The sequence below is a fragment of the Microcaecilia unicolor genome, chromosome 5, assembly GCF_901765095.1.
Source record: "Microcaecilia unicolor chromosome 5, aMicUni1.1, whole genome shotgun sequence".
In the NCBI taxonomy this organism is placed as follows: Eukaryota; Metazoa; Chordata; class Amphibia; order Gymnophiona; family Siphonopidae; genus Microcaecilia; species Microcaecilia unicolor.
In genome coordinates this window covers 216,427,820-216,454,951 of record NC_044035.1, presented here as the reverse complement: position 1 = coordinate 216,454,951, position 27,132 = coordinate 216,427,820, and the positions used below count along the sequence as shown (strand labels likewise).

At 45.4% G+C, this 27,132-nt stretch overlaps 1 protein-coding gene across 5 annotated transcripts in view; it reads left to right on the top strand.

The window, feature by feature from the left end:
• The window catches only part of TRAPPC10 (trafficking protein particle complex 10), a 485,548-nt gene that overhangs the window by 293,849 nt on the left and 164,567 nt on the right, over window positions 1-27,132 (top strand). For all 5 annotated transcript variants that reach the window (XM_030203762.1, XM_030203763.1, XM_030203765.1 and 2 more), the window contains 3 exons: window positions 2,191-2,303; window positions 4,879-5,393; window positions 25,083-25,224. In XM_030203762.1, the coding sequence (XP_030059622.1) occupies window positions 2,191-2,303; window positions 4,879-5,393; window positions 25,083-25,224 (770 nt within the window). The remainder of the gene's footprint in view (window positions 1-2,190; window positions 2,304-4,878; window positions 5,394-25,082; window positions 25,225-27,132) is intronic.

Below are 27,132 nucleotides of genomic sequence, written 5' to 3'. Positions count from 1 at the left end.
AACTTTATAAGTGCTTTGAAAATACAGCTCACTGTTGTCCCACAAGTTTTAACTTTTCATGGGTATCCAGATAATGTATTTGTGGGTTTTATTTTGGGGTAGAAAGTGATCTTGTATTTTGCTCCCTACAGTAGATAATTCCTTTTTATTTTTGTTTCTCCTGTGCTGTACTCCTTACAGAGAATATGATGTCTCATTGTTTCCTTTTCTAATTTTGTTCCTTTATTCTGTGATTGGTGAGGACTAGTTTTTGTTCTGAGGGTGACCAAAGTGAGAGATTCTGCTGGCATGTAATTTGTGCATGGATCCATAGGAGTCTGACTTGTCTGGCTTTTTCAATAGGAAGCATATTGCGGTTCTGTACATTCACTGCTGCCTTTTTAGAGGTACTGTTACTGATATGGTAAAGTTTAAGTTGTGGGATAATGCAACTTCATTTAAAAGTGTCTGCGTTTCCAAGGTTTCCATAAGTGTGCATGTGGTTTATGTTGATGCAGGCAAGCAAGCAAAGCACAGCGAAGGTGACACCAGAAATTAAGAGCTAGGTGATGTGTAGGTCAAATAAAAGTTTTATTCAAATATCCAATGGACTTGACACGAGTTGTGTTTCAGCTCAATGGCCTGCCTCAGGAGTCTCTTCAGTATGGATGTGTTCAACACTCTAGCTCTCATATAGTATCAAATCTCAACACACCTTTACATATACAGTATAATCGCTTGAGTTATAGGCACTGGTTTGTGTGTTAAGCAGGCCTGACTATTTACTTAGAAATCCATTATCAAGTGCACTCTAAGGCATTATTTAGGAGTATACCAAGCACTGCTCACGCCTATATGCCTAGTGCTCCCCCCATTTTAACGCTGGGTCCCCCCCCCCCAAAAAAAACAAAATGTCGGGTCTGGCTACACCCCTGGTTGAGAAGGGATAGAAATGTAAGTGGAATAGGGCAAAATGGGAGGGGGTTGTTGCAAGCTAAACAAAAGAACTGGCTGCAAAGGCAAAAACTGGACATGATGGTGAGCTGTGCTGGTTTGGATGGGGTGGGAGGGGAGATCAGGAACTGACTGAACACATAAGCAGCAGCACAGCAACAGATGGGAGAGAACGTGTGTCTTTCTGAAATGTCACAGTGCATGTGGGTGTGGTGTGCCTGAAGAGGGGGGTGGAGGAAGGAGGGAGGGAAGGGCGGTTGAATGCATGTGTGTACGATGAAAGTGTGACAGAGTGCATGCAAGTATGTTTCTTTGGTAGGGACAGTCTCGTATACATTCAGATTCCCTTGGAAAATTTGAGCTAGGTTGGAGAAGTCCATTGATACAAACGTACCTGTCTGCATACTAAGCGAAGGGAAGTTTTCAGCTCAGGTAAAGTTTTTGCTAAATATATTATTTTGTAAATGAATACCTCAAACACTTTGTCCGTAAATCTCACTGTTTGGGGCAGTCTACACTTGGCATCCCTGGTTTGTACCAGAGGCAAGGAAGGGAAAAATGACTTGTCCATTAGTTAAGAGCTGCAAAGTTATCTAGTTCCAGGAGGGAGTTGTTGACCAGTCCTGTTTTTGAGCTTACATTCTTATTCAGTGTGCTATTTGTAGTCCCTGTTTTTACCCATTGAATTCAGCACTGCAGGTCTCATAATGCATCAGGATAGAGTTGACAGCAATCCAGGACAGGCCTAAAATCTCCCTTGTTCAACTGGTGAACTTGGTAACTTGGCAGCATTTTTAAAGAAGATGCACCCTGAATTTGTGCATTGGAAGGTTGATTGTCTTGCTGGTGGTCATACTGTAGTGACCACAAGAGGTGGGGATCTTGTCTGGGGACGTTATGTATCATAGCTGCTTTATTGAGTAGCAATCCACTCACTTGTATATGTGAGAGTTAAATAACATTAAGCCAGTATTCAAATAACATAATACATTTATATGGGTATCCTCCTGCTGAAAAATTTACCTGTTTAATATCTTTGGAGTAGCACTGAAAGGACTAACCACATGCTAATTTCACCTGTTTAGCAAGAATGAGAGAGTCATTTTTATATTTGTATAAACTAAGCAAATGGAAAGACAGTTTTCTGAGAGTTATTTTTGTCAGTACTTTGTTAATTGCAATCTTGATATACTGTTCAACTGATATAGAGACAAAGTCTGTCTCAGGTCCTTAAGTTTCTTTAACTCACTATCCTAGCTATCTCCAGACAAGCAGTCTTTTAGCTGGAGACACCCATCTCACAGAAGAGGAACGCAGACACTTCTGCCAAGAAATTCTGAAACTTTCCAACCAGCAAATGGGCAACCAAGGTAGGAATGTATAAAGAGTTTCCCATGAAGCTCAGGACTGTTCCAGATAGCTAAGACAGTGTGCTTGTTTTGTTAATAGAAATGAAGTGTCTTTGGGATTGTATGATAGAAGATATTAGCAGATGAGGACATTTGGTCTATCCAGTTGCCCTTTTATAGCTGTCCATTGTATTATAACAGGACTTACTTCAGCTGTGCTGTTCTACCTTACCCTCCCCACCGGTATTATCCCTGTTGATATAATCCCATACATGCTTGAATTTTGTTACTGTTTTGGCAGATATATCTCATGCATAATCATTAGTCTGAAAACTAGACTGCCTTGCGGATCTCTAGGATTCCAGTTTGACACCCCTGCTACAGGGTATGACTGCTTCAATTTTTGTATATATGACTTGCTTTGGTTTGGTGGCCCTCTTTTGAACTGCTTCTTCAAATCTATAGCACTGTCATATTATAGTTCTGGTTTTCAGAATTGGGTATTATTAGGAAAGGTATGGAAAACAAGTGTGAGGATGTTATAATGCCGATATATTGCTCCATAGTGCGACCGCACCTTGAGTATTGTGTTCAGTTCTGGTCGCCGCATCTCAAGAAAGATATAGCGGAATTGGCAACTAAAATGATAGCGGGGATGGGACGACTTCCCTATGAAGAAAGACTAAGGAGGCTAGGGCTTTTCAGCTTGGAGAAGAGGCGGCTGAGGGGAGACATGATAGAGGTATATAAAATAATGAGTGGAGTGGAACAGGTGGATGTGAAGCGTCTGTTCACGCTTTCCAAAAATACTAGGATTAGGGGCATGCGATGAAACTACAGTGTAGTAAATTTAAAACAAATCAGAGAAAATGTTTCTTTACCCAACGCATAATTAAACTCTGGAATTCGTTGCTGGAGAACGTGGTGAAGGCGGTTAGCTTAGCAGAGTTTAAAAAGGGGTTAGACAGTTTCCTAAAGGGCAAGTCCATAAACCGCTACTAAATGGACTTGGGAAAAATCCACAATTCCAGGAATAACATGTATAGAATGTTTGTATGTTTGGGTTGCCAGGTGCCCTTGGCCTGGATTTGCCGCTGTCGTGAACAGGATGCTGGGCTTGATGGACCCTTGGTCTTTTCCCAGTGTGGCATTACTTATGTACTCTAATTAGGTATAGTGCGCCACAAGTTAGGTGCTAATTTGCTGCATAACCTTTGGCACTAATCAGAAGTTAAGCACCAAAACGGGTAAATGGCAGTTAGGCATATAACTGCACTTGAGTGCGTTTCTGTAAGATAGCATAACTGCAAGGGGGCATGCAAGTGTGAAGGACATGGGTTGGAATGTATACTTATGTGTGAAAATTATGGAATTTTGTAAGTTGCTTGTATAAGTTCCAACATTTAGGAGCTAACATTTACACCTGTCTTTTACATGGCATAAGTGATGGCATGCAAATGCCAACGTAACGCATTATTTTGTAATGGAATCTGAGCACCCATATAGTGTTACAGAATACTATCTTAGCGTACAGATTTTTGGTGCCTAACATTTAGCACCCCTTATAGAATTGTCCCCATTGCATGTGTGTGTGTTTTGTGTGTAGGGATGGTGATATGTTTGGGGGATATTTCATATGGTGTGTGTCGTTTCCATAATATAGCTATTGTTTCTGTTCCATTTTGTATAGATAGATATGTTATACACCCTGAATTTGTGCACTGGAAGGTTAATTGTCTTGCTAGTGGTCATACTGTAGTGACCACAGGAGGCGGGGATCTTGTCTAGGGACATTACATATCATGGCTACACTATTGAGGAGCAATCCGCTCACTTGTATATATGAGAGTTAAATAATTTAGATGGACAGGTTGCACAGTACTGCTCAACTGAAGGCACAGTCTCTGATTGAGAATTGGTCCAGGTAGTTGCTTTGCAGATGTTTTCCATTGATGCAGATTTCAAGAGATCTATCTTAGCAGTACAGGCTTTGTTCTATTGAGGTTTGAATCTGCTGGGCAGGGGAATGCTAGCTTGATCATAGCAGAATTGAAAACATGTCACAGAAGTTCCTTGGGTGCACTAGATCAGTGGTTCTCAAACCTATCCTGGGGACCACCATTCAGAGGGGTTTTCAATATATCCCTTATAAATATTTATATGAGAGATACAAGTATGAGTGAGTATACGTGAGCAAAAACAATAAAGGAGAGGCATTTATCAATGCTATCACTAATTAAATAAGTTGTGATATTTTGTATTCAAATAAAGATTAATAAGGGAATATTATAGTAGTTACTTTGATGGAGTGTTAATATTTGTAACTGCATTGAAATTGTTTTTACTCACGTAGAAATAAATATTTATTAAGGATGTCCAGAAAATGTGACTTGGCTGACTGTCCCCCAGGACAGGTTTAAGAAACACTGTGCTAGATAACTTATCTGATAACATATTTTCATTTTGTTGTGAGTCTGTAAGCTAAGTATTTCTTGGTAAACGGTTCATTTTAAATTGTGAATACATTCTTGGCTGTTTAATATTCATATTAGTAATAAGAGACTGAATGATTGTTGCTCTTTCTTGTCTTTTACAGGTAACAAAGTTTTCCTTGCTCTAGATTCCCTTGCACAGCTGAAGAACTTACACTTTGAGCCTCCAACTGCTGTGGTTCATGTAGGGGGCACTCTGTCTGTGGAGGTGACTTTGTGGAGCCGAATGCCGGTTGCAGTGTGTGTGGATCAGATCAGCCTCAACGTGCACTTCAACATTGAGAAAAATAGCTACCGCAAGACAGCAGAGTGGCTCACCAAGCACAAGACCTCCAATGGCATCATCAGTTTCCAGAGTGAGGTGCTGGGCTTGGCCCTGTCACGGCAGACCATGCCTGCAGTTGAGTTATATGAGATGCATGAGAGAAACCCAGCAGACAGCTCTCTTACCACTAGTGGTGTCATCTGCAAAAACACACACATGTTGCTGCGCTGGCAGGAAAGCAGCACCTTTCTGGAGACACCCACGCCACTCTCTCTAGACAACAATGCCAACACCTTGAAACGCAGCAGTGTGACCCTGCAGCCGGGGCTAAATACAGTCACCTTTAGCATTCAGGTATGGGAGGTTGCTTGGGAATGTGACTAGTGAACTCCGACTAAAGCTTTATTCCTGGACTTTCATATTTTTGTCTGTCTGTCAGATGTGCTTTTTTTCTGACTGTCAGTATGGAGTATCATATGACCCTCCATGCCAGTCCTCTTTCTTTCATTCATTCCTGGGCAGTGGCCTAGCAATGGCAAGGAAAGGAAGTTTCTTTTAATACTAAGCTCTTCATTGCTTTCTTCCCTTGCAAGAGAGAGCACAGAAAGGGAATCATTTTGCAATGTGATGAATGGGAAAAGAAGAAAAAAAATACTGATAAAGCTATCAGCACCAAGAACTAACCAGCAGTGTGAAGTGATAAGATATGAAGGAAGTGTGATTTGGTTACTGTGTGGTAGGATAGAAGTTGATGTGATGAACCCATTGTGTGGCACGAATGGGGATGTGATATGATATGCTCACTGCTTTTTTTGTGCTGGTACGCGCCGGTACGGCGTACTGGCACCTTTTTTGTGAGGTCCAGTGGTGTGCGGGAGCCAGCTCGCACCGGCTCACAAAAGCCGGTTCTTCAGGGCTCGCCGGCTCGCCTCCCTCCCACCCTCCCCCGAACTACAGGGTTCCAGTCATACCTGAAGAAGGAAACCACCCAGGTTGTCCAGTGGATTCTTCGGGGCAGGCAGGAAAGATCCCCAGTCTTGCCTGCCCGCTGCCGCCGCTGACCCTCCCCCGCTGCCGGATCGCTGTTTAAAAATGGTCGCCGAGACTTCTGCTGAAGTCTTGGAGGCCGCCCTTGTAAGTCTCGGTGGCCATTTTGAAGAGCGATGCAGTAGCACCGCAGGAGAGTCAGCACCGGCAGCAGGCAGGAAAGACTGGGGATCTTTCCTACCTGCCCCGAAGAATCCACTGGACAACCTGGATGGCTGGAGGAGGGGGAGCAGGGGAGCGAGGAGAATCGCTGAGTTGGGGGGGCAGGGGAGCGAGGAGAATCGCTGGGTAGGGGGGCTGAGGGGGCAAGGGAGAGAGGAGAGTCACTGGACATGGGTGGCTGGAGAGAGGGGGGCAGGGGAGAGAAGAGTGTCGGTGGACATGGGTGGATGGAGGAGAGGGCAGGGGAGAGGAGAGTCGGTGGACATGGGTGGATGGAGGGGAGGGCAGGGGTGAGAGGAGGGTTGCTGGACATGAGTGGATGGAGGGGAGAGCATGGGGAGACGAGGGTTGCTGGACATGGGTGGATGGAGGGGGCGGGGGGAGGAGGGTTGCTGGACATGGGTGGATGGAGGGGAGAGCAGGGTGAAGGAGGGCTGCTGGACGGGTGGATGGAGGAGAGGGAAGGGAGAGAAGAAATGCTGGACATGGGTGGATGGAGAGGAGGGCGGGGGGGAGGAGGGTTGCTGGACATGGGTAGATGGAGGGGAGAGGAGGGCTGCTGGACATGGGTGGATGGAGGAGAGGGAAGGGAGAGAGAAGAAGTGCTGGACATGGGTGGATGGAGAGGAGGGCAGGGGGGAGAGGAGGGTTGCTGGACATGGATGGATGGAGGGGAGGGCAGGGGAGAGGAGGGCTGCTGGACATGGGTGGATGGAGGAGAAGGAAGGGAGAGAGAAGAAATGCTGGACGTGGATGGAGGGGAGTAAAGAGTGAAGAAGGAGATGAGATGAGGGAAAAGGAAGAGAGGAGAAAATTGCACATGGATGAAGAAAATAGGCAGAAGCTGGATCCACTGGACAGTCAAGTCTACGGAGGACCCAGAGCAAGAAATGAAGAAGAAAGGCGGAAAGTAAAGAAATAAATGGAAAGGAAGCCCTGGAAACGGAGTAAAGAGGACAGATAGCAGCAGAATCAGATACTGGGCCAGTATGATCAGAAAAACAAAGTCACCAGACAGCAAAGGTAGAAAAAAATCATTTTATTTTTATTTTAGTGTCTGGAATATGTCCAATTTGAGAATTTACATGTGCTGTCTTATTTTGCACTGGGTATACTGGAGCTGTAACAGGTTACAGAAATTATTTATAATGAAAAAAAAATCACGTTATTTTTTTCTTCTACACTAGTATAATATTTTCAATGATGTCTGTTTATATGCGCCATGGCTGGTATAATGGGTGTGGCCAATGTGGGTGTGGCTACAATAGGGGTGGAGTCATATGTGGTGACCCCACCCACAGTGAGTACCGGCACCTTTTTTTCTACAAAAAAAGGACTGGATATACTTAGTACATGATGGATAGATAAGCAGTTGGTGTTTTCACTATCAGCGGCATAATCGAAAGAGAAGGACGCCATCTTCTGACACAAATCGGGAGATGGGCGTCCTTCTCTCCGGGTCGCCCAAATCGGCATAATCGAAAACCGATTTTGGGAGTCCTCAACTGCTTTCCGTCGCAGGGACGACCAAAGTTTACGGGGGCGTGTCGGCAATGTTCCGAAGGCGGGACGGGGCGTGGTTAAGAGATAGGCGTCCTCGGCTGATAATGGAAAAAAGAAAGGCGTCACTCACGAGCATTTGGCCTACTTGGTCCAATTTTTTTCACGACCAATCCTCGAAAAGGTGCCCGAACTGACCAGCTGACCACCAGAGCGAATGGGGGATGACCTCCCCTTACTCCCCCAGTGGTCACCAACCCCCTCCCACCCAAAAAAAAAAATTTAAAAAAACATTTTTTTCCAGCCTCTATGCCAGCCTCAAATATCATGCCCAGCTCCATGACAGCAGTATGCAGGTCCCTGGAGCAGTTTTAGTGGGTACTGCAGTGCACTTCAGGCAGGCGGACCCAGGCCCATCCCCCCCACACCTGTTACACTTGTGGTGGTAAATGTGAGCCCTCCAAAACCCATCCGAAACCCACTGTACCCACATGTAAGTGCCTTCTCTTTACCCCTTAGTGCTATGGTAGTGGTGTACAGTTGTGGGGAGTGGGTTTGGGGGGCTCAGCACCAAAGGTAAGGAGCTATGCACCTGGGAGCAATTTGTGAAGTCCACTGCAGTGCCCTCTAGGGTGCACGTTTGGTGTCCTGGCATGTGAGGGGGACCAGTGCACTACGAATGCTGGCTTCTCCCACAACCGAAGGGCTTCGATTTGGTCGTTTTTGAGATGGGCGTCCTCGGTTTCCATGATCGGCGAAAACCGAGGTCGTCCATCTCTAAGGTCGACCATCTCAACATTTAGGTTAACCATCTCTTAGATTGACCTAAATGTTGAGAATTGGGCGTCCCCGACCGTATTATCGAAACGAAAGATGGACGCCCATCTTGTTTCGATAATACGGGATGCCCTGCCCCTTCGCGGGGACGTCCTCAGAGATGGGCGCCCTTAGAGATGGTCATCCCTGTTCGAAAATGCCCCTCCACGTAGACTCTTATGCCTCCTTCCCCCATGATCTTTTTAATAATGTTGGCAACTTAGGTTTGGTTTTTTTTAAACTAGGTATACCTAGTTTAAAAGTCACTTAACCCTCCATTGTCCCAGGTACAAATAAGTACCTGTATATAATATGTAAACCGCTTTGAATGTAGTTGGAAAAACCACAGAAAGGCGGTATATAAGTCCCATTCCTTTCCCCTAAAATAAAATATAAAACTAGGTGAAACATTTTAATTAGGTGCAAGAATGAGGTAAATTGGGATTAGTACAATATCGGTTATATTGGAAACTGTTAGATTGTTTTGTTGATAGTTCAATAATATGTTTGTTTTTTGATTCAGTTGGTCATGAATAGTTTGTGACTCTTCTCTGCTTTGATTCGTATATCTCTAGGCCTATGTGGAGCCAGACCAAAGGTAATTTTTTGGACTACCTAGCTTATTTCTAATTTAAAAATGAAATATCAAGCTTATATCAAAATTAAAAATGAAAGTAAAAATTGAAACATACATAGCTTTTAATTTTCAGACTTGGAAAATTTTGATTCTACAGGACCAGACCAGACCCGCTAATTTTTACCAAGCCCCCCCCCCCCCCCCCCACCCCGACTATGGGAGATAAATTAATATGATGTAGCCATAATTAGACACAATTAAAATGGTTATAAACAATGGGCAACAGCAACTTAAAGTAATGTTAAAACAACTGTCAAAGAATCACACAAATGTTGAACAATACATAGCTGCATTATTTGAGTTGAACTTAATTTGTTCAAGGAGCAAGAAAGAAGCTGACAACTGCAAAGTATCAATTATCTCCAGACATAGCAGTGTTATTTTAATTTAGTTTAAGTTAGGTGTTATATATCGCTAATATCCCCTGTAAAGGGTTCACTGCAGTTTACAGCATTAGTAGGACAGTAGTTACATATTTATAAATACGACATTGGGTGAATGCATTCTTAATGATTAGGTATGGTGTTATAAGGCATTAGACAGTATGATTATAGTTTGTGTAAAGATAGGTGTTTCTAAAGTTCAAAGCGAATTGTTTATTAGTGAGTATTATATTCCAGACTTTGGGAAGAAGTAGGTTTTTAGCTTCTTCCAGAAGCTGAGGTAGTGGTTCTCTGCTCTGATAGTCAGAGGGAGTGAGTTACATAATGGGATCCCTGCCACTGAGAAGAGCAAGTTAATGATCTTCTGAGATCGGACTCCCTTGTTAAACGGTGGGGCTAGAGTCAATTGATCTTGTAGTCTATTGGAGTGAACAGTGGCGTAGCTAGGGTAGTTGACTCCCGGGGCCGGTCATTTTTTAACACCCCCTCCCAAATCCAGTACTAGGCATACCGAGAATACAAAACACTCAGGACCTATAGTGCAATTCTACCATACCATAAGCAGTCATTTCTACAAGTCACACAAGCATCTTAAACGCTACAGTGAGCACTTGAACATCAATTCACCTATTGTAAAACGAAAACAGACAGATTAGTACAGATCGTCGATCCTGCACAGTCAATGCCAACCGAAAACCATGTCTTTTTCACAAACACAGATACACCCTAATCCACTATAGAATAAGTAATCATAAACTTTCTATTTAGACAAAAATTAAACTCAACCCCCGATGCCAGACTCTGCATACAATGCAACACCACAGAAACAGAAAATGTCCCCTAGTACTGTGCAAAATATAAAGACAGTGGATGTAAATTTGAAAAAACTAACAAATCTGATCACCACTTTACAAATTAACAAATAGAAATAAAACAAATATAGAAAATAAAATACCATTTTATTGGACTAATACATTTAGCTTTCAGAGGCCAAAACCTCCTTCCTCAGGTCAATACAGTATAGTGCTGTTATAGTATCCTATCCTGACCTGAGGAAGGGGGTTTTGTTCTCTGAAAGTTGTCAAAATGTATTAAAACTTAGTCCAATAAAATGATTACCTTATTTATATGTTCTATTTATAAACATTTATTAACACATAAACACAGATACAACACTATACCCTAAAGCAAAAAAATATAAAAAATATATTTTATTTACAGTTTGTTTTCTCTGGTTTCTGCTTTCCTCATCTTCTTTTTCACTGTCTTCCTTCCATCCAGCATCTGTCTTCGCTCTTTCTCTGAAATCCAGTGTCTGCCCTCTCTCTCTGCCCCTTCCATCCACCATCTGCCCTCTTTCTCTCTCCCCCTTCCACCCACCATCTGCCCTTTCTCTCTGCCCTTTCGATCCGTCTGCCCTTCTTCTCCCATCCATCCAGGGTCTGCCCTCCCTCACACTCCCCCTCCTTCCATCCGGGGTCTGTCCCCTCTCTCTGCCCCCTCTTTCCACCTGCACCTAGTTCCAGTTCCAGCCCACATCTCCCACTTGCCACCCTTTTCAGCCCCACTATCCCACCAGTCCCCAGCCCTTTTCTCCCATCAGTCCTGGGCTTCAGCCCCCAGCCACTTCTCCCTGCCCCCTTTTCAGCCCTAGTTTCAACCCCAGCCCTTTTCTCTCACCAGTCCCGAACTTCAGCCCCAGCCAGTTCTCCCTGTCCCCTTTAAAGCCCCCAGTCTCCACAGTTTCAGCCCCTGCCCCTTTTCAGCCCCCAGTTCCAGACCCCTTCTCCCATGAGCACTTCCCTCCCCAGTCCCCTTATTCCCTCTGAGCACCCCCACCCTCCCCAATCCCCTTCTCACCTCTGAGCATCCCTCCTCTGAACTCCCCCACCCCTCCCCAATCCCCTTCTCACCTCTGAGTACCCTTCTGAGCTCCCCCACCCTCCCCAATCCCCTCTGAGCACCCCCACCTCTGAGCACCCCTCCCCAATCCCCTTCTCCCCTCTGAGCTCCCCCACCCTCCCCAATCCCCTCTGAGCACCCCCACCCTCCCCAATCCCATTCTCCCCTCTGAGCACCCCTCCTCTGAACTCCCCCACCCCCTCTCCAATCCCCTTCTCCCCTCTGAGCTCCCCCCCTGACCCAGTCCCATCCCCCCTCCATTGAGAGCCACAGAGCCCTCTTCTCCTGCCACCACCTGCCTTTTTTTTTTTTTTTAAATCGGTGCAGCCACGCAGGCAGCGCTTCGCATCTGCCCTGCGTGTGCTGTGAAAGAAGTAAATCGCCAGCGCTGGCTTCGGGCTTTCCTTCGATGTCCCGCCCTCGAGGAAATAGGAAGTTACCTCACAAGAGGGCGTGGCTGCACGGATTTAAAAAAAAGAAAAAGGCAGGCGGTGGCAGGAGAAGCGACGCGACGGAGCACCCCCCCCCACCCACGGACACCCGGGGCAGACCGCCCCCACCGCCCCGCCCTTGCAACGCCACTGGGAGTGAACAAGACAAATAGATGAGATGTTGATCAGGAGTGCAGAGGTAGCACCTTGAAGGATCTGGAAGATTAGGCAGTTAGTTTTGAACTTAGTTGTTGCAGCTATTGGTAGCCAGTGTAATATTGTAAGGTATGGTGAAACCTGGTGTATTTGTTCAATTTGAAAGTTAATCTTGCTGCTGTGTTCTGTATGAACTGTAGTTTTTTAATGTTTGCAATTAATGCCAAAAAATAGGGCATTGCAGTAGTCCAGGTGCGGTAGGATCAGCATTTGTATTAGTAGTGCAGATGCTCTCTGGTCAAAGAGTGTTCTGATTAGACTATCTAATTTTAAACATTGTTTTCTTCCATAGTTGATTGATATGGTGTGTAAATGATAGTGAGGAGTCAAGGATGACTCCCAGCACTCTGGGTTCAGATTCAGTTGAGAAGGTGGTGTTGTTGGGTAGTGTTATTGAAGTTGGGACCTTGGCTCCTTGGTTCCTGAACTATGGTTCAGGAATCTTCATTAATCACCTTGGTTTTAGAACACAAAATATAGAAATATCGTTTCTTGTTAGTACAAACATCTGTGGATGTAAAGCAAGACTTAAAAAATCAGTAATTTGGATGTCACACAAAACTATATTAGCTAACACAGTCAACATCTTTGTTCACAAAATTTTTGGCACAACTGCCCAGTGTGTCATGTCTACTACAGGCTCCTAATGATGATGGTCTGCTCTTTATCTGAAAAAAAATTTATTGAACTTATAGAATTTATTGGCAATGCTGTGTGTCTACAAGTCATCAGACAGAAGAAATCAGTCCACCTTGAAGACTGCCTGCAAAAAATCGGTCACTTAAAAAACAGCACATAGGGCACTTGCCAGTTAGTGAAGTTTCTTGTTAAACTTGGCAATAGCTTCAGCCTCCAGAAGCAGTAGTCCAATCACATTTCTGTGCCCGGATGAAGAAATGCCTGTAGCTGAGAAGAGACCTTATACCGATGCACTGGTTGCAGGAATCAACAGCATTTGAAGAGTGATATCAGAAAAGCTATTGTACTTTGATGCAGATTTGAACCAAAAATGAAAACATTTTATGTTGGAATTGAAATCGCTTTCTTCCAGTTCATGCAACAATGAAGCTATTGCTTTGTTTCGCCTCCTTGCCTAACACTCGGGTTGACTGGAGACAAGTCTGAGATGCTTTGACAGTTGTGATGTTCCAGGTTTAGGCTGGTCAGCTTCAATACCAACCATCTGTTGCAATGGTTTCTGTGGGGATGACACTTCATCACGGCATGGCAATGCTTGGGAATTGGAGTCAGTGGAGTCTTCTTGAACAACTAACACAAGAACTTGTATAATTCGTTTTTTCCATGCTGAAACAACTCTGTTGAAAGTTCCGCTGATTTTTCTGGATTGAGCATGGTACAGATCAGCATAGTTGGATTGAAGCTTTCACTGCCTGGATCCAAGACACTGGTGAAACGGTGCTCATATTTCTTTAGCAGGTCGCGTGCTACAGGGCCAAAACAAGTGAAGTGACCACCTACATAAGTACATAAGTAATGCCATACTGGGAAAAGACCAAGGGTCCATCGAGCCCAGCATCCTGTCCAGGACAGCGGCCAATCCAGGCTAAGGGCACCTGGCAAGCTTCCCAAACCTGGATCTGTCAAGTGTTATTTAATTGTAAGAAGACATGGAATATCTGCTGATGCCTATGAGGCATATTTTCAAAGCACTTAGCCTTCCAAAGTTCCATAGGTTTCTATGGAACTTTGGAAGGCTAAGTGCTTTGAAAATATTGTGTACTCACTCCCTTCTAAATATGTCATAACATCAGTCAAGGGTTTCAGTAGATCTCAACACAGTTCCAAGTTAGACCAGGTGAATGTTATTGGCCAGTCACGTCTGATGAGGCAATTGCACACATAGTAGAATGAGTTTTATCTTTTCTGTGCAACCTTCAGCAGTTTCTTGCCTGCCAGTTTCTTAGATGCTCTGTTGTTACACTTGAGTTAGCAAATTTGTGGACAACTTACATCACGTTTTCTGTAGTTTTTGAATCTTTGATGTGGCTTTGTCCAGCGCTGTATGACACTACATTTGAGACATGAGCTTAGCAAGAATTTCACCTTGGGAAATCACGTTCAGCTTCCTTCACAGCATTGCAAAATTCTTCTGTATCTGCGGTGCCGATACTCTGTTTATGACTGTCATCCCTTTCAGTGTTTGTATCAGTTGAAATGATTTGCTCTGCAATTACAGGTGGTCACAGGGCTGCCACTGTGTTCGTTCCTTGATCTGTGACATAATGAAGAACATTTTGTAAGCCCCAGTCAGTTAGTATTTTCAGGACTTCAGCACAAATGATTTCAGCTGTGTGTGGATGTGGCAGCTAATGATATGTCTCTATCTCTGTTGTAATATTTTACCGTGACTCCAGTGAAAGAGTGACTCGACCTTTTTTGACTCCACAAATCACAGCACAGAAAAGATTTTCCTGCTATTTGAGCATTGTCTGTCACATCCTGCTTCAGCTCGTTTGACCAGGACATTACCCAACCTTTCAGTGCGTTTCTTGATGGAAGTGAAGAAACTACACATGCATGTGATGCAGCTGTGTACTGATGGAACTCTTCTGTCTCCACTAAAGTAAGAGACATTGGCATGCACGCTGCTAGCTGTTTAAGGTTTTCTTCATTCTTTAAACGTACCTGAACTGCAAGTATGACCTGGTCGTGAAAAATTCAGACAGTTTTGACTGTTTTTGCGGCACTTTTTGTGCTCAGAATCAATTTCTGTGCTGCTTAAATTCGTCATATTGAACAGGATGTTTTGCTAAGTGGTTTTTCAATGTCAACATATATCTTCCTTTGTTTCAATAATTACAGTCTTCTGTAGATAGACCAAGTAAGCTTCATGTCCTACTTTAACTTCTATGAAGAAGTCCCTTAGCGGTGTAACTTTTTTTGGCCCACACAGACCAACATTTGACATGGTAAACCACAATGTACTACTAAGATTACTAGATTACTTCGGGATAAGCAGAAATATACTTAGTTGGATCAAGGGTTTTCTAACCGCTAGAACATACCAAGTGAAATCAAATTCTAACATATCTACACCGTGGAAAGCAGACTGTGGAGTACCTCAAAGATCACCACTATCACCAATACTTTTCAACATAATGATGATCCCACTAGCCAAGTCCTTATCCAACCAAGGCCTCAACACGTTCATCAACGCAGACGATGTCACAATATACATTCCCTTCAGACATGATCGGACAGAAATTACCAACAAAATCATGCTCGGTTTGTGTGGCATGGACTCATGGGCAAACTCATTTCAATTGAAACTGAATACTGAAAAAACACACTGCCTCATCCTCTCATCTCAATACCTACAAACCCACAATTATAAACACCCCAGACCACACCCTTCCTATCTCAGCCTGAAAATACTTGGCGTCACAATTGACTGTAACCTTACACTCGAGAGCCAAATGAACTCCACAACTAAGAAAATGTTCCACTCAATGTGGAAACTTAAACGCGTGAAACCTTTCTTCCCGAGGGATACATTTCGCAACCTAATACAATCAATGTTACTAAGCCATGCAGACTACTGCAATGGAATTTATGCAGGATGTAAAGAACAACTCACAAAGAAACTCCAGACCACTCAAAACAGGCTAGGCAGATATTTGGTAGAACTCGATTTGAAAGCGCCAAACCCCTCTGAGAAAAACTGCATTGGCTTCCAATCAAAGAATGTATTAACTTCAAAATCTGCGCCCTGGTCCACAAAATTATCTATGGCGCAGCCCCAGGATACATGACAGACCTCATAGATCTACCAATTAGAAACATAATCAGATCATCACGAACGTATCTCAATCTCTGCTACTCAAATTGCAGAGGACTCAAATACAAATCAACCTATGCATCCAGCTTCTCCTATATAAGCACACAATTATGGAACGCATTACCAAAAGCTGTGAAAATATATTTTATGCTGTGGATTTTTCCCAAATCCATTTTAATTAATGGCTTATGGCAGTGGTTCCCAAACCTGCTTCTGGAGGTGGCCTAACCAGTCAGGTTTTCAGGATATCTACAATGAATATTCATGAGACAGATTTATATGCAGTGGAGGCAGTGCATGCAGATCTCTCTTATGAGTATTCATTGTGGGTGTCCTGAAAACCTGACTGGCTGGGGTGCCTCCAGGACCAGGTTTGGGAACCACTGGCATTTGGACTTTTAGGAAGCTATTCAAACCCTTTTAAATACCACACTAAGCTAACTGCTTTTACTACATTCTCTGGCAATGAATTCCAGACTTTTGTTACACGTTGAGTAACATAGTAGATGACGGCAGAGAAAGACCTGTACGGTCCATCTAGTCTGCCCAACAAGATAACCTCATATGTGCTACTTTATGTGTATACCTGACTTTGATTTGTATCTGTCATTCTCCGAGGACAAGCAGGCTGCTTGTTCTCACTGATGGGTGACGTCCACGGCAGCCCCTCCAATCGGAACACTTTCTAGCAAAGTCCTTTGCTAGTCCTCGCGCGCCGATGCGCACCGCGCATGCGCGGCCGTCTTCCCGCCCGAACCGGCTCGTGCCGGCCAGTCTTCTTTTGTCCGCGCTCGGTACGGTAGTGTTTCGCCGTTCGCGCCCCCAAAGTTGACCTCGCGCGTCGTTCTTCGACTCGTTCTTTAAAAAAAAAAAAAAAAAGAAGAAGAAAAAAGGTGTCGGGAGGAGATCTTTTGGTTTTCTCCCTTCCCGTACTTCGAGTTTTTTGCCCCGGTAAGTTTTCTTTCGTCGTCGGGGTACGCCCTATTTAGGCCTCGGTCGAAGTTTTTCTTCCCCCTATTTTTGTGGTGCCATTTTCGCCATTTCGAGTTTTGATCTCGCCGGCGCGATTTTTCCGCCCATGACATCAGTCTTCCAGCGGCTTCAAGAAGTGCACCCAGTGCGCCCGGGTAATCTTGCTCACTGACAGGCATGCGTCGTGTCTTCAGTGTCTGGGGGCTGGGCACCACCCTCAGGCCTGTAGTCTGTGTTCCCTCTTACAAAAGCGGACTCAGGTAGCGAGGTTAGCCCAGTGGAACATTTTGTTCTCGGGCTCTTCATCGGCATCGGGAGTATCGACTGCCTCGACGTCGTCGGTGCCCGGACCTTCATCCTCGCCCCCAATTGCATCGAGTGCATCGAGGCATCGGCCCTCTGCATCGGGGCGACATCGGAGGGCGGCGTCGGTGGTATAGAGACCTCCTCGTCTGCTGATGTCGTCGGACGGTGGTGCTTCGTCTGGAGTGCAGGTGAGGGCTGTCCATTCCCCTGCTGGTGGCGGTGAGCCTTCGGGTGGGTCTCCCCCTACCCTGAGGGCTCCTGCGGTACAGCCCCCCCGAGACCGACCCTCTTCGGCCTCGGCCCCGAGGAAGAGACGGCTGGATTCTACGTCCTCCTCGTCGGTGCCGGGAAGCTCCAGTGATGTGCTTCGTTCCAAAAAATCGAAGAAGCATCGTCACCGGTCCCCTTCCCGTGTCGGCACCGAGAGCTCTGGGTCGCCGAGGGAGTCGGCACCCAGTAAGCATCGGCACCGAGAGGACCGCTCGCCCTCTGTTCAAGAGGTGTCGATGCGCTCCCCTTTGGACAGCCCGGAACAGCCTCCACGCCCGGAACAGGTTCTGACATCGACTCCTGCATCGGCTTCTATGTCTTTTTCCACAGCCGCTCTGCACGAGAGCCTCCGGGCCGTTCTCCCAGAGATCCTGGGAGAGCTGTTGCGCCCTTCCCCTCCAGTACCGGGGGTGCTTGCGCCATCCCCTTCCCGGTGGTTGTGGAGGACGAGCCCAGGGCTGAAATGTTTGAGCTCCTGGACTATCCTTCTCCACCTAAGGAAGCGTCCACAGTACCCATGCATCATGTCCTCAAAAAGACATTGCTGGCGAACTGGACCAAGCCATTAACTAATCCCCACATTCCCAAGAAGATCGAGTCCCAGTACCGGATCCATGGGGACCCAGAGCTGATGCGCACTCAGTTGCCTCACGACTCTGGAGTTGTGGATTTGGCCCTAAAGAAGGCCAAGAGTTCTAGAGAACATGCTTCGGCGCCCCCGGGCAAGGACTCTAGAACCTTGGACTCCTTTGGGAGGAAGGCCTACCATTCTTCTATGCTCGTGGCCAAGATTCAGTCCTAGCAGCTCTACACGAGCATACACATGCGGAACAATGTGCGGCAGTTGGCGGGCTTGGTGGATACGCTCCCCCCTGAGCAAGCCAAGCCATTTCAGGAGGTGGTCAGGCAGCTGAAGGCGTGCAGAAAATTCCTGGCCAGAGGGGTGTATGACACCTTTGATGTTGCGTCCAGGGCCGCTGCTCAAGGTGTGGTGATGCGCAGACTCTCATGGCTGCGTGCCTCCGACCTGGAGAATAGAATCCAGCAGCGGATTGCGGACTCGCCTTGCCGTGCGGATAATATTTTTGGAGAAAAAGTCGAGCAGGTGGTAGAGCAGCTCCACCAGCGGGACACCGCATTCGACAAGTTCTCCCGCCGGCAGCCTTCAGCCTCTACCTCTACAGGTAGAAGATTTTTTTGGGGAAGGAAGACTGTTCCCTACTCTTCTGGCAAGCGTAGGTACAATCTTCCTTCTCGATAGCCTGCAGCCCAGGCTAAGCCCCAGCGCGCTCGCTCTCGTCAGCAGCGTGCGCCTCAGCAAGGCCCCTCGGCTCCCCAGCAAAAGCAAGGGACGAGCTTTTGACTGGCTCCAGCAGAGCATAGCCGACATCCAAGTGTCAGTGCCGGGCGACCTGCCAGTCGGAGGGAGGTTGAAAGCTTTTCACCAAAGGTGGCCTCTCATAACCTCCGATCAGTGGGTTCTCCAAATAGTCCGGCAAGGATACACCCTCAATTTGGCCTCAAAACCTCCAAATTGTCCACCGGGAGCTCAGACTTACAGCTTCCAGCACAAGCAGGTACTTGCAGAGGAACTCTCCGCCCTTCTCAGCGCCAATGCGGTCGAGCCCGTGCCATCCGGGCAAGAAGGGCTGGGATTCTATTCCAGGTACTTCCTTGTGAAAAAGAAAACAGGGGGGATGCGTCCCATCCTAGACCTAAGGGCCCTGAACAAATATCTCGTCAAAGAAAAGTTCAGGATGCTTTCCCTGGGCACCCTTCTCCCCATGATTCAGGAAAACGATTGGCTATGCTCTCTGGACTTGAAGGACGCCTACACTCACATCCCGATACTGCCAGCTCACAGACAGTATCTGCGATTTCAGCTGGGCACATGTCACTTCCAGTACTGTGTGCTACCCTTTGGGCTCGCCTCTGCGCCCAGAGTGTTCACCAAGTGCTTGGCTGTAGTAGCAGCGGCACTTCGCAGACTGGGGGTACACGTGTTCCCATATCTCGACGATTGGCTGGTGAAGAACACATCCGAGGCAGGAGCCCTGCAGTCCATGCAGATGACTATTCGCCTCCTGGAGCTACTGGGGTTTGTGATAAATTACCCAAAGTCCCATCTTCTCCCAGTGCAGAAACTCGAATTCATAGGAGCTCTGCTGGATTCTCGGACGGCTCGCACCTATCTCCCAGAGACGAGAGCCAACAACTTGTTGTCCCTCGTCTCGCGGGTGCGAGCGTCCCAGCAGATCACAGCTCGGCAGATGTTGAGATTGCTAGGCCACATGGCCTCCACAGTTCATGTGACTCCCATGGCCCGCCTTCACATGAGATCTGCTCAATGGACCCTAGCTTCCCAGTGGTTTCAGGCTGCTGGGGATCTAGAAGACGTGATCCACCTGTCCACGAGTTTTCTCGAATCCCTGTATTGGTGGACGATTTGGTCCAATTTGACTCTGGGACGTCCTTTCCAAATTCCTCAGCCACAAAAAGTGCTGACCACGGATGCGTCTCTCCTGGGGTGGGGAGCTCATGTCGATGGGCTTCACACCCAAGGAAGCTGGTCCCTCCAGGAACGTGATCTGCAGATCAATCTTCTGGAGTTACGAGCGGTCTGGAACGCTCTGAAGGCTTTCAGAGATCGGCTGTCCCACCAAATTATCCAAATTCAGACAGACAACCAGGTTGCCATGTATTACATCAACAAGCAGGGGGGCACCGGATCTCGCCCCCTGTGTCAGGAAGCCGTCAGCATGTGGCTCTGGGCTCGCCGTCACGGCATGGTGCTCCAAGCCACATATCTGGCAGGTGTAAACAACAGTCTGGCCGACAGGTTGAGCAGGATTATGCAACTTCACGAGTGGTCGCTCAATTCCCGTGTAGTGCGACAGATCTTCCAGGTGTGGGGCACCCCCTTGGTAGATCTCTTCGCATCTCGAGCCAACCACAAGGTCCCTCAGTTCTGTTCCAGGCTTCAGGCCCACGGCAGACTGGCATCGGATGCCTTCCTCCTGGACTGGGGGGAGGGTCTGCTGTATGCTTATCCTCCCATACCTCTGGTGGGGAAGACTTTGTTGAAACTCAAGCAAGACCGAGGCACCATGATTCTGATTGCTCCTTTTTGGCCGCGTCAGATCTGGTTCCCTCTTCTTCTGGAGTTGTCCTCCGAAGAACCGTGGAGATTGAAGTGTTTTCCGACCCTTATCACACAGGACGAAGGGGCGCTTCTGCATCCCAACCTCCGGTCCCTGGCTCTCACGGCCTGGATGTTGAGAGCGTAGACTTTGCCTCTTTGGGTCTGTCAGAGGGTGTCTCCCGCATCTTGCTTGCTTCCAGGAAAGATTCCACTAAGAGGAGTTACTTCTTTCTATGGAGGAGGTTTGCCGTCTGGTGTGACAGCAAGGCCCTAGATCCTCGCTCTTGTCCTACACAGACCCTGCTTGAATACCTTCTGCACTTGTCTGAGTCTGGTCTCAAGACCAACTCTGTAAGGGTTCACCTTAGTGCGATCAGTGCATACCATTACCGTGTGGAAGGTAAGCCGATCTCAGGGCAGCCTTTAGTTGTTCGCTTCATGAGAGGTTTGCTTTTGTCAAAGCCCCCTGTCAAGCCTCCCACAGTGTCATGGGATCTCAATGTCGTTCTCACCCAGCTGATGAAACCTCCTTTTGAGCCACTGAATTCCTGCCATCTGAAGTACTTGACCTGGAAGGTCATTTTCTTGGTGGCAGTTACTTCAGCTCGTAGAGTCAGTGAGCTTCAGGCCCTGGTAGCCCAGGCCCCTTACACCAAATTTCATCATAACAGAGTAGTCCTCTGCACTCACCCTAAGTTCTTACCAAAGGTTGTGTCGGAGTTCCATCTGAACCAGTCATTTGTCTTGCCAACATTCTTTCCCCGTCCTCATTCCTGCCCTGCTGAACGTCAGCTGCACACATTGGACTGCAAGAGAGCATTGGCCTTCTATCTGGAGCGGACACAGCCCAACAGACAGTTCGCCCAATTGTTTGTTTCTTTTGATCCCAACAGGAGAGGGGAGTGGCTGTGGGAAAACGCACCATATCCAATTGGCTAGCAGATTGCATTTCCTTCACTTACGCCCAGGCTGGGCTGGCTCTTGAGGGTCATGTCACGGCTCATAATGTTAGAGCCATGGCAGCGTCGGTAGCCCACTTGAAGTCAGCCACTATTGAAGAGATTTGCAAAGCTGCGACGTGGTTATCTGTCCACACATTCACATCTCATTACTGCCTGCAGCAGGATACCCGACGCGACAGTCGGTTCGGGCAGTCAGTGCTTCAGAATCTGTTCGGGGTTTAGAATCCAACTCCACCCCCATAGGCCCATGTTTGTTCTGTTCCAGGCTGCACTCTCAGTTAGTTGGTAAATTTTTTAGGTCAATCTCAGTTATGTCCTCGCCATTGCGAGGTCCAATTGACCATGGTTGTTGTTTTGAGTGAGCCTGGGGGCTAGGGATACCCCATCAGTGAGAACAAGCAGCCTGCTTGTCCTCGGAGAAAGCGAATGCTACATACCTGTAGAAGGTATTCTCCGAGGACAGCAGGCTGATTGTTCTCACAAACCCGCCCGCCTCCCCTTTGGAGTTGTGTCTTCCCTTCTCTTTGTCTTGCTACATATGAGACTGGCCGGCACGAGCCAGTTCGGGCGGGAAGACGGCCGCGCATGCGCGGTGCGTATCGGCGCGCGAGGACTAGCAAAGGACTTTGCTAGAAAGTGTTCCGATTGGAGGGGCTGCCGTGGACGTCACCCATCAGTGAGAACAATCAGCCTGCTGTCCTCGGAGAATACCTTCTACAGGTATGTAGCATTCGCTTTTTCAGGGCACAACCGTAGACGTCTGCCCAGCACTAGCCCCGACTAGCCCTGCCTCCCACCACAGGCTCTGCCACCCAATCTCCGCTAAGCTTCTGAGGATCCATTCCTTCTGAACAGGATTCCTTTATGTTTATCCCACGCATTTTTGAATTCCGTTACCTTTTTCCTCTCTACCACCTCCTGCGGGGAGGGCATTCCAAGTATCCACCACTCTCTCCGTGAAAAAATACTTCCTGACATTTTTCTTGAGTCAGCCACCCTTCAATCTCATTTCATGGAGTGAAGACATATTTTCTCTGATTCATTTTAAATTTACTACTTTATATCTTTATTGCATGCCCCCTAGTCCTAGTATTTTTGGAAAGAGTAAACAAGCGATTCACGTCTACCCATTCCACTCCACTCATTATTTTATAGACCTCTATTATATCTCACCTCAGACGTCTTTTCTCCAAGCTGAAAAGCCCTAGCCGCTTTAGCCTTTACTCATAGGGAAGTCGTCCCATCCCCTTTATCATTTTCAGCAACCTTCTCTGTACCTTTTCTAATTCCACTATATATTTTTTGAGATACGGTGACCAGAATTGTACACAATATTTATTTATTTATATTTATTGCATTTGTATCCCACATTTTCCCACCTATTTGCGGGCTCAGTGTGGCTTGTTCAAGGTGCTGTCACACCATGGAGTGATACAAAGTCATTATAATGTCCTCATTTTTGTTTTCTATTCCTTTCCTAATAATACCTAACATTCTATTTGCTTTCTTAGCCGCGGCTGCACACTGAGCAGAGGTTTCAATGTATCATCAATGATGACGCCTAGATCCCTTTCTTGGTCTGTGACTCCTAATGTGGAACCTTGCATTACATAGCTGTAGTTTGGTTCATTTTTTCCCAATGCATCACTTTGCACTTGCTCACATTAAACGTCATCTGCCATTTGGATGTCCAATCTCCCAGTCTTGTAATTTTTCACAATCCTCTCGCGATTTAACAACTTTGAATAACTTTGTTTAGTTTATTTATTTATTGCATTTGTATCCCACATTTTCCAACCTATTTGCAGGCTCAATGTGGCTTACAGAAACCTGTTATGGCATCGCCATTCCAGGTGACAGATACAGTTGGTGTTACAACAAGATCATGGGCAAGGGAAAAAGAGCTGAACAGAGTTATAGAAAGATGACTATCAGAATAGGGTGAAGTGGTGAAGTGTTATAATAAGCTATGGATTCCCATTGTAGGCCTTGTTGAAGAGAGAGGTTTTCAGTGATTTATGAAAGTTAGTTAATTCATTAATCATTTTCAAGTCAGTTGGTAGTGCATTCCATAGCTGCGTGCTCATGTAGAAGAAGCTAGTCGCATGTGATAGCTTGTATTTTAATCCTTTGCAGTTGGGGACTGTACCAGGTTATAGAAAATGGCTCTTGGAAAGAAAGGTTTTACTCTTTTAAGTTTCCACATGGAGTGAAACATCTTCTTAGTTGTATTCTTCACGTGGTTTTCAAGTGTGAGATTTCGATCAGTGGTGACTCCGAGAATTTTGTGTTGTTTTCTGTTCAAAATGGCAGGACCCCCCCCCCCCTGAAATTGTCTGAAAAAGGGCATATTACCAACGATATTGCTCCCATAATGAAAAAATTGAAGAAATAAACCTAAACAAAAGTTCCCATAAATGACATAGGAAATGAAAATAGCAGTATTTACATGTGTAGATTGCATAATTGTGAAATGTGAAAATGGTGATTTCTGCATGCTTCTGTTTGTACATGGAGATGTCCTGAAGGCATAGATTTTTTAAGGGTTGTGATTCAGGTAGGCCAAAAATGTATAGGTGTATGTGCCATTTTACAAAGAAATATTCACATAGTTCAAAAAACTCCCAGTCATCCTTTCATCTTCTACAAAGTGCTAGTTTCAGCCAGGGCTTGAAAGGAGTGATTGAGGAGGTAATTGTGCTTAACCCCTGGTATTTCTTTTAGCCTTTAAAATGTAGGTATTTACATTCTTGGCCTTCACTGCTAATTGGCTGCACTTTTAAGTCAAAGCATCTTGTGCGTATAGTTGCCAGCACCTCTACATGAGCATAGCGAAAACTGGTACTTATAACTGCTAACACTTGCTGAAGATTCCAAGTGACACAAGTGTGTTGGGTTCCTTATGAGTGGTTGAAACAGTGAATGCCTTCTGAGTGTGTTTAGTGTGCCTTATAATTAACTGGGACTCCTCCTGTATATATGGTTTCTGATTATAGAACTTAGTAAGGTTCTGTGGGTACAGGCAGCCAGTGAAAATATTCATAATAGGCTGCTTAGAGTATTGAGGCTCTGAACCTTGCCAAATAAAAATCTGTGGGAAAAGAGAAGCCCTATCTTTCTCTTAGTTTCTCTAAAAGCTCTTTTCTTAAGTTCTGACCATTTTACAAATATCTATCTGGGGTCATGCCCTTTATATATCAGAACAGCAAGGAAGGGGTCCAATATGAGAAATGTAGTAATGCAATAGCTTTACATGTTGAGTGCATTCCTTCAAAAAGGAGGTAAATAAATCCTAATAAATAAATGTTGATATTTTCAGAAAGGCCACATCTTCTAATGTGAATTGTCTGGCTCTTAAGTGGCATATGACCAGAAGTCTTTGCCCTCTGACACAGGATTATGCTAAGGCTTGCATTGTGGGATTCATTGATATGTTGCTTCTGGTACTATATGCATTGCCATCTCTGTGCTTACCGCTGGTTTTTTCTTCCCTTCAAGGCCAAGGAAGCTGGAACATATACACTCAGGCAGCTGGCAGCCTCAGTGGGAAGCCTGCAGTTCATGCTTGCCCACATTTATCCCCTTGTTCAATATGATGTGTATTCTCAGGAACCTCAGCTCAAGGTGCAACCACTTACAGGTGAGAAAGTGCTATCTGAGGAGCCATCCCTCCTCACTGAAATAGGAAACAAGTAATTGCTAGAAAATGCATATACCTGATAGCCTAAGCATTTCTTTTCTCTGTTGTGCATTCTTATTCTTATATAAACAAGCAGTCGAGAAGTAGAAGTACACTGAAAAAAGTGAAGAGCCAGTATGGCAAATTAGCATTTATCGGTCAACAATAGACCTGATGCAGTCACATTTCGGCAGTTGCCTGCATCGGGGGTAGAATTTCAGCTTTGCATGTGGCTGCATTGGGTCTATTGTTGAGCAGTAAACGCTACTTTGCCATACTGGTTCGTCACGTTTTTCAGTGTGTTTCTACTTCCTGATTGGTTTGGTATCTCTTGCCTCTCCTTTTGTAAATTCTTAAATGCAAAGCAAATATTTTCCAATTAAAGTTTTATTATTAAAATGCCGGCAAGCACTATGTTAGGTGTACTGGGATCCAGATTTGGTCCCGTGTTAAGGAAATTTATTTTATTTTAATTAATTCATCTATTATTGATTCATTGACATATTTAGCCCTCTCTCCCAATAATGCTCAGAGCTCGTAACAGAATTATATACATCAGGGTTTGGCAACCTCTGGCAGGCCAAGTGGTTTTATGTGGCATACAAAAGCTGTACGTACGACCTCCTAGATATTTGATAATTGGGCGCATTGCAGGCTGTGCCGTCTCACACTACATTGGCATCAATTTCTACGTGGTCTGTGCTCCTAACTAGTTATTTGTTATTGGCCAGAGTGGTCAGATTACGTGGAAATGTCTTGTCACTTTAGGTGTGCCTGACAGACATCTTTGCTAGCAAAACTCACATTAGACAAGACAGGTGTATGGAGGAAAAAAAAACCTTTCAAGTGGGGAAAAAGTTGAATAATAAGAAGCCAAAATAGCCTTTCAAGGAGAAACCATTCACTGATGGTGAGTTTTACAGTGTGCTGTATATCTGTTTGGAGGTTTGATAAACAAAAACAAGATTTTCTCTAGAATTCACTATATACCTCTCTCAGCTAGAACTATGCAGTGATGTGCTTGTGACGTTGCCGATGATCTTGACAGGAGAACTTATGTGCAAAAATTTAATCGAAAACTGTCAACAATATTATGTTATAAATGCAATCATAGCTTGCTTATCATTGACCCACAGGTGCTTTAAAATTTTCCAGAAGAAATGGAAGCCACTTGTTTTGCACTGCAATGTTCAGTGGCTGAGCAGGGGAAAGGTTCTTGCCAGGTTTGTTGAGTGCCTCAATGTTGTCAAACTTTTTGTCCAGGATCTTGGTCATGATTATCCACAGCTGGAGGACAAAAAAATGGCTTATTAATCTCATGTTCTTAACTAACTTCACTGCACATTTAAATAAATTAAAACGTCAGCTTCCAAGGTAAAAGACAAACTAGTTGTCATTCTGCAAGAAGATGAAACTTTTCCATTATGATCTTTCTAACTGGAATTTGACAGCCTCCTGACTGATTCACAGATGTTTCAGCAATTAGAAGCCATTGTGAAGAAGTATTTTGAACTTAATGATGATGGCCCTTATAGCTTCAAAGCTTATATGAGGGGGTGGTGTATTGTATCTAGCTAATAAAGGCATTGAAAATGCTAGGAAAAACTATCCCAATTGTGGACGACCATTCAACAACTAGAGTGACAACTTAAGCAAGATCCTAACATTACTCTAGTGTTAGAAACCCTAGGAATCTTGAGAAGGGAGTTAATAGATTTAGAACTATAAGATATAAATTTGATCATCTTTCAGAGGGTTCAACAGGAACACTTCAAATTGGAGAGTAAAGTGGGCCACATTCAGACTAATAAGTTACAAGTACCAAGCCTGCGATCAGATTTTAAGAATTGGGGATGAATAAGCACATCT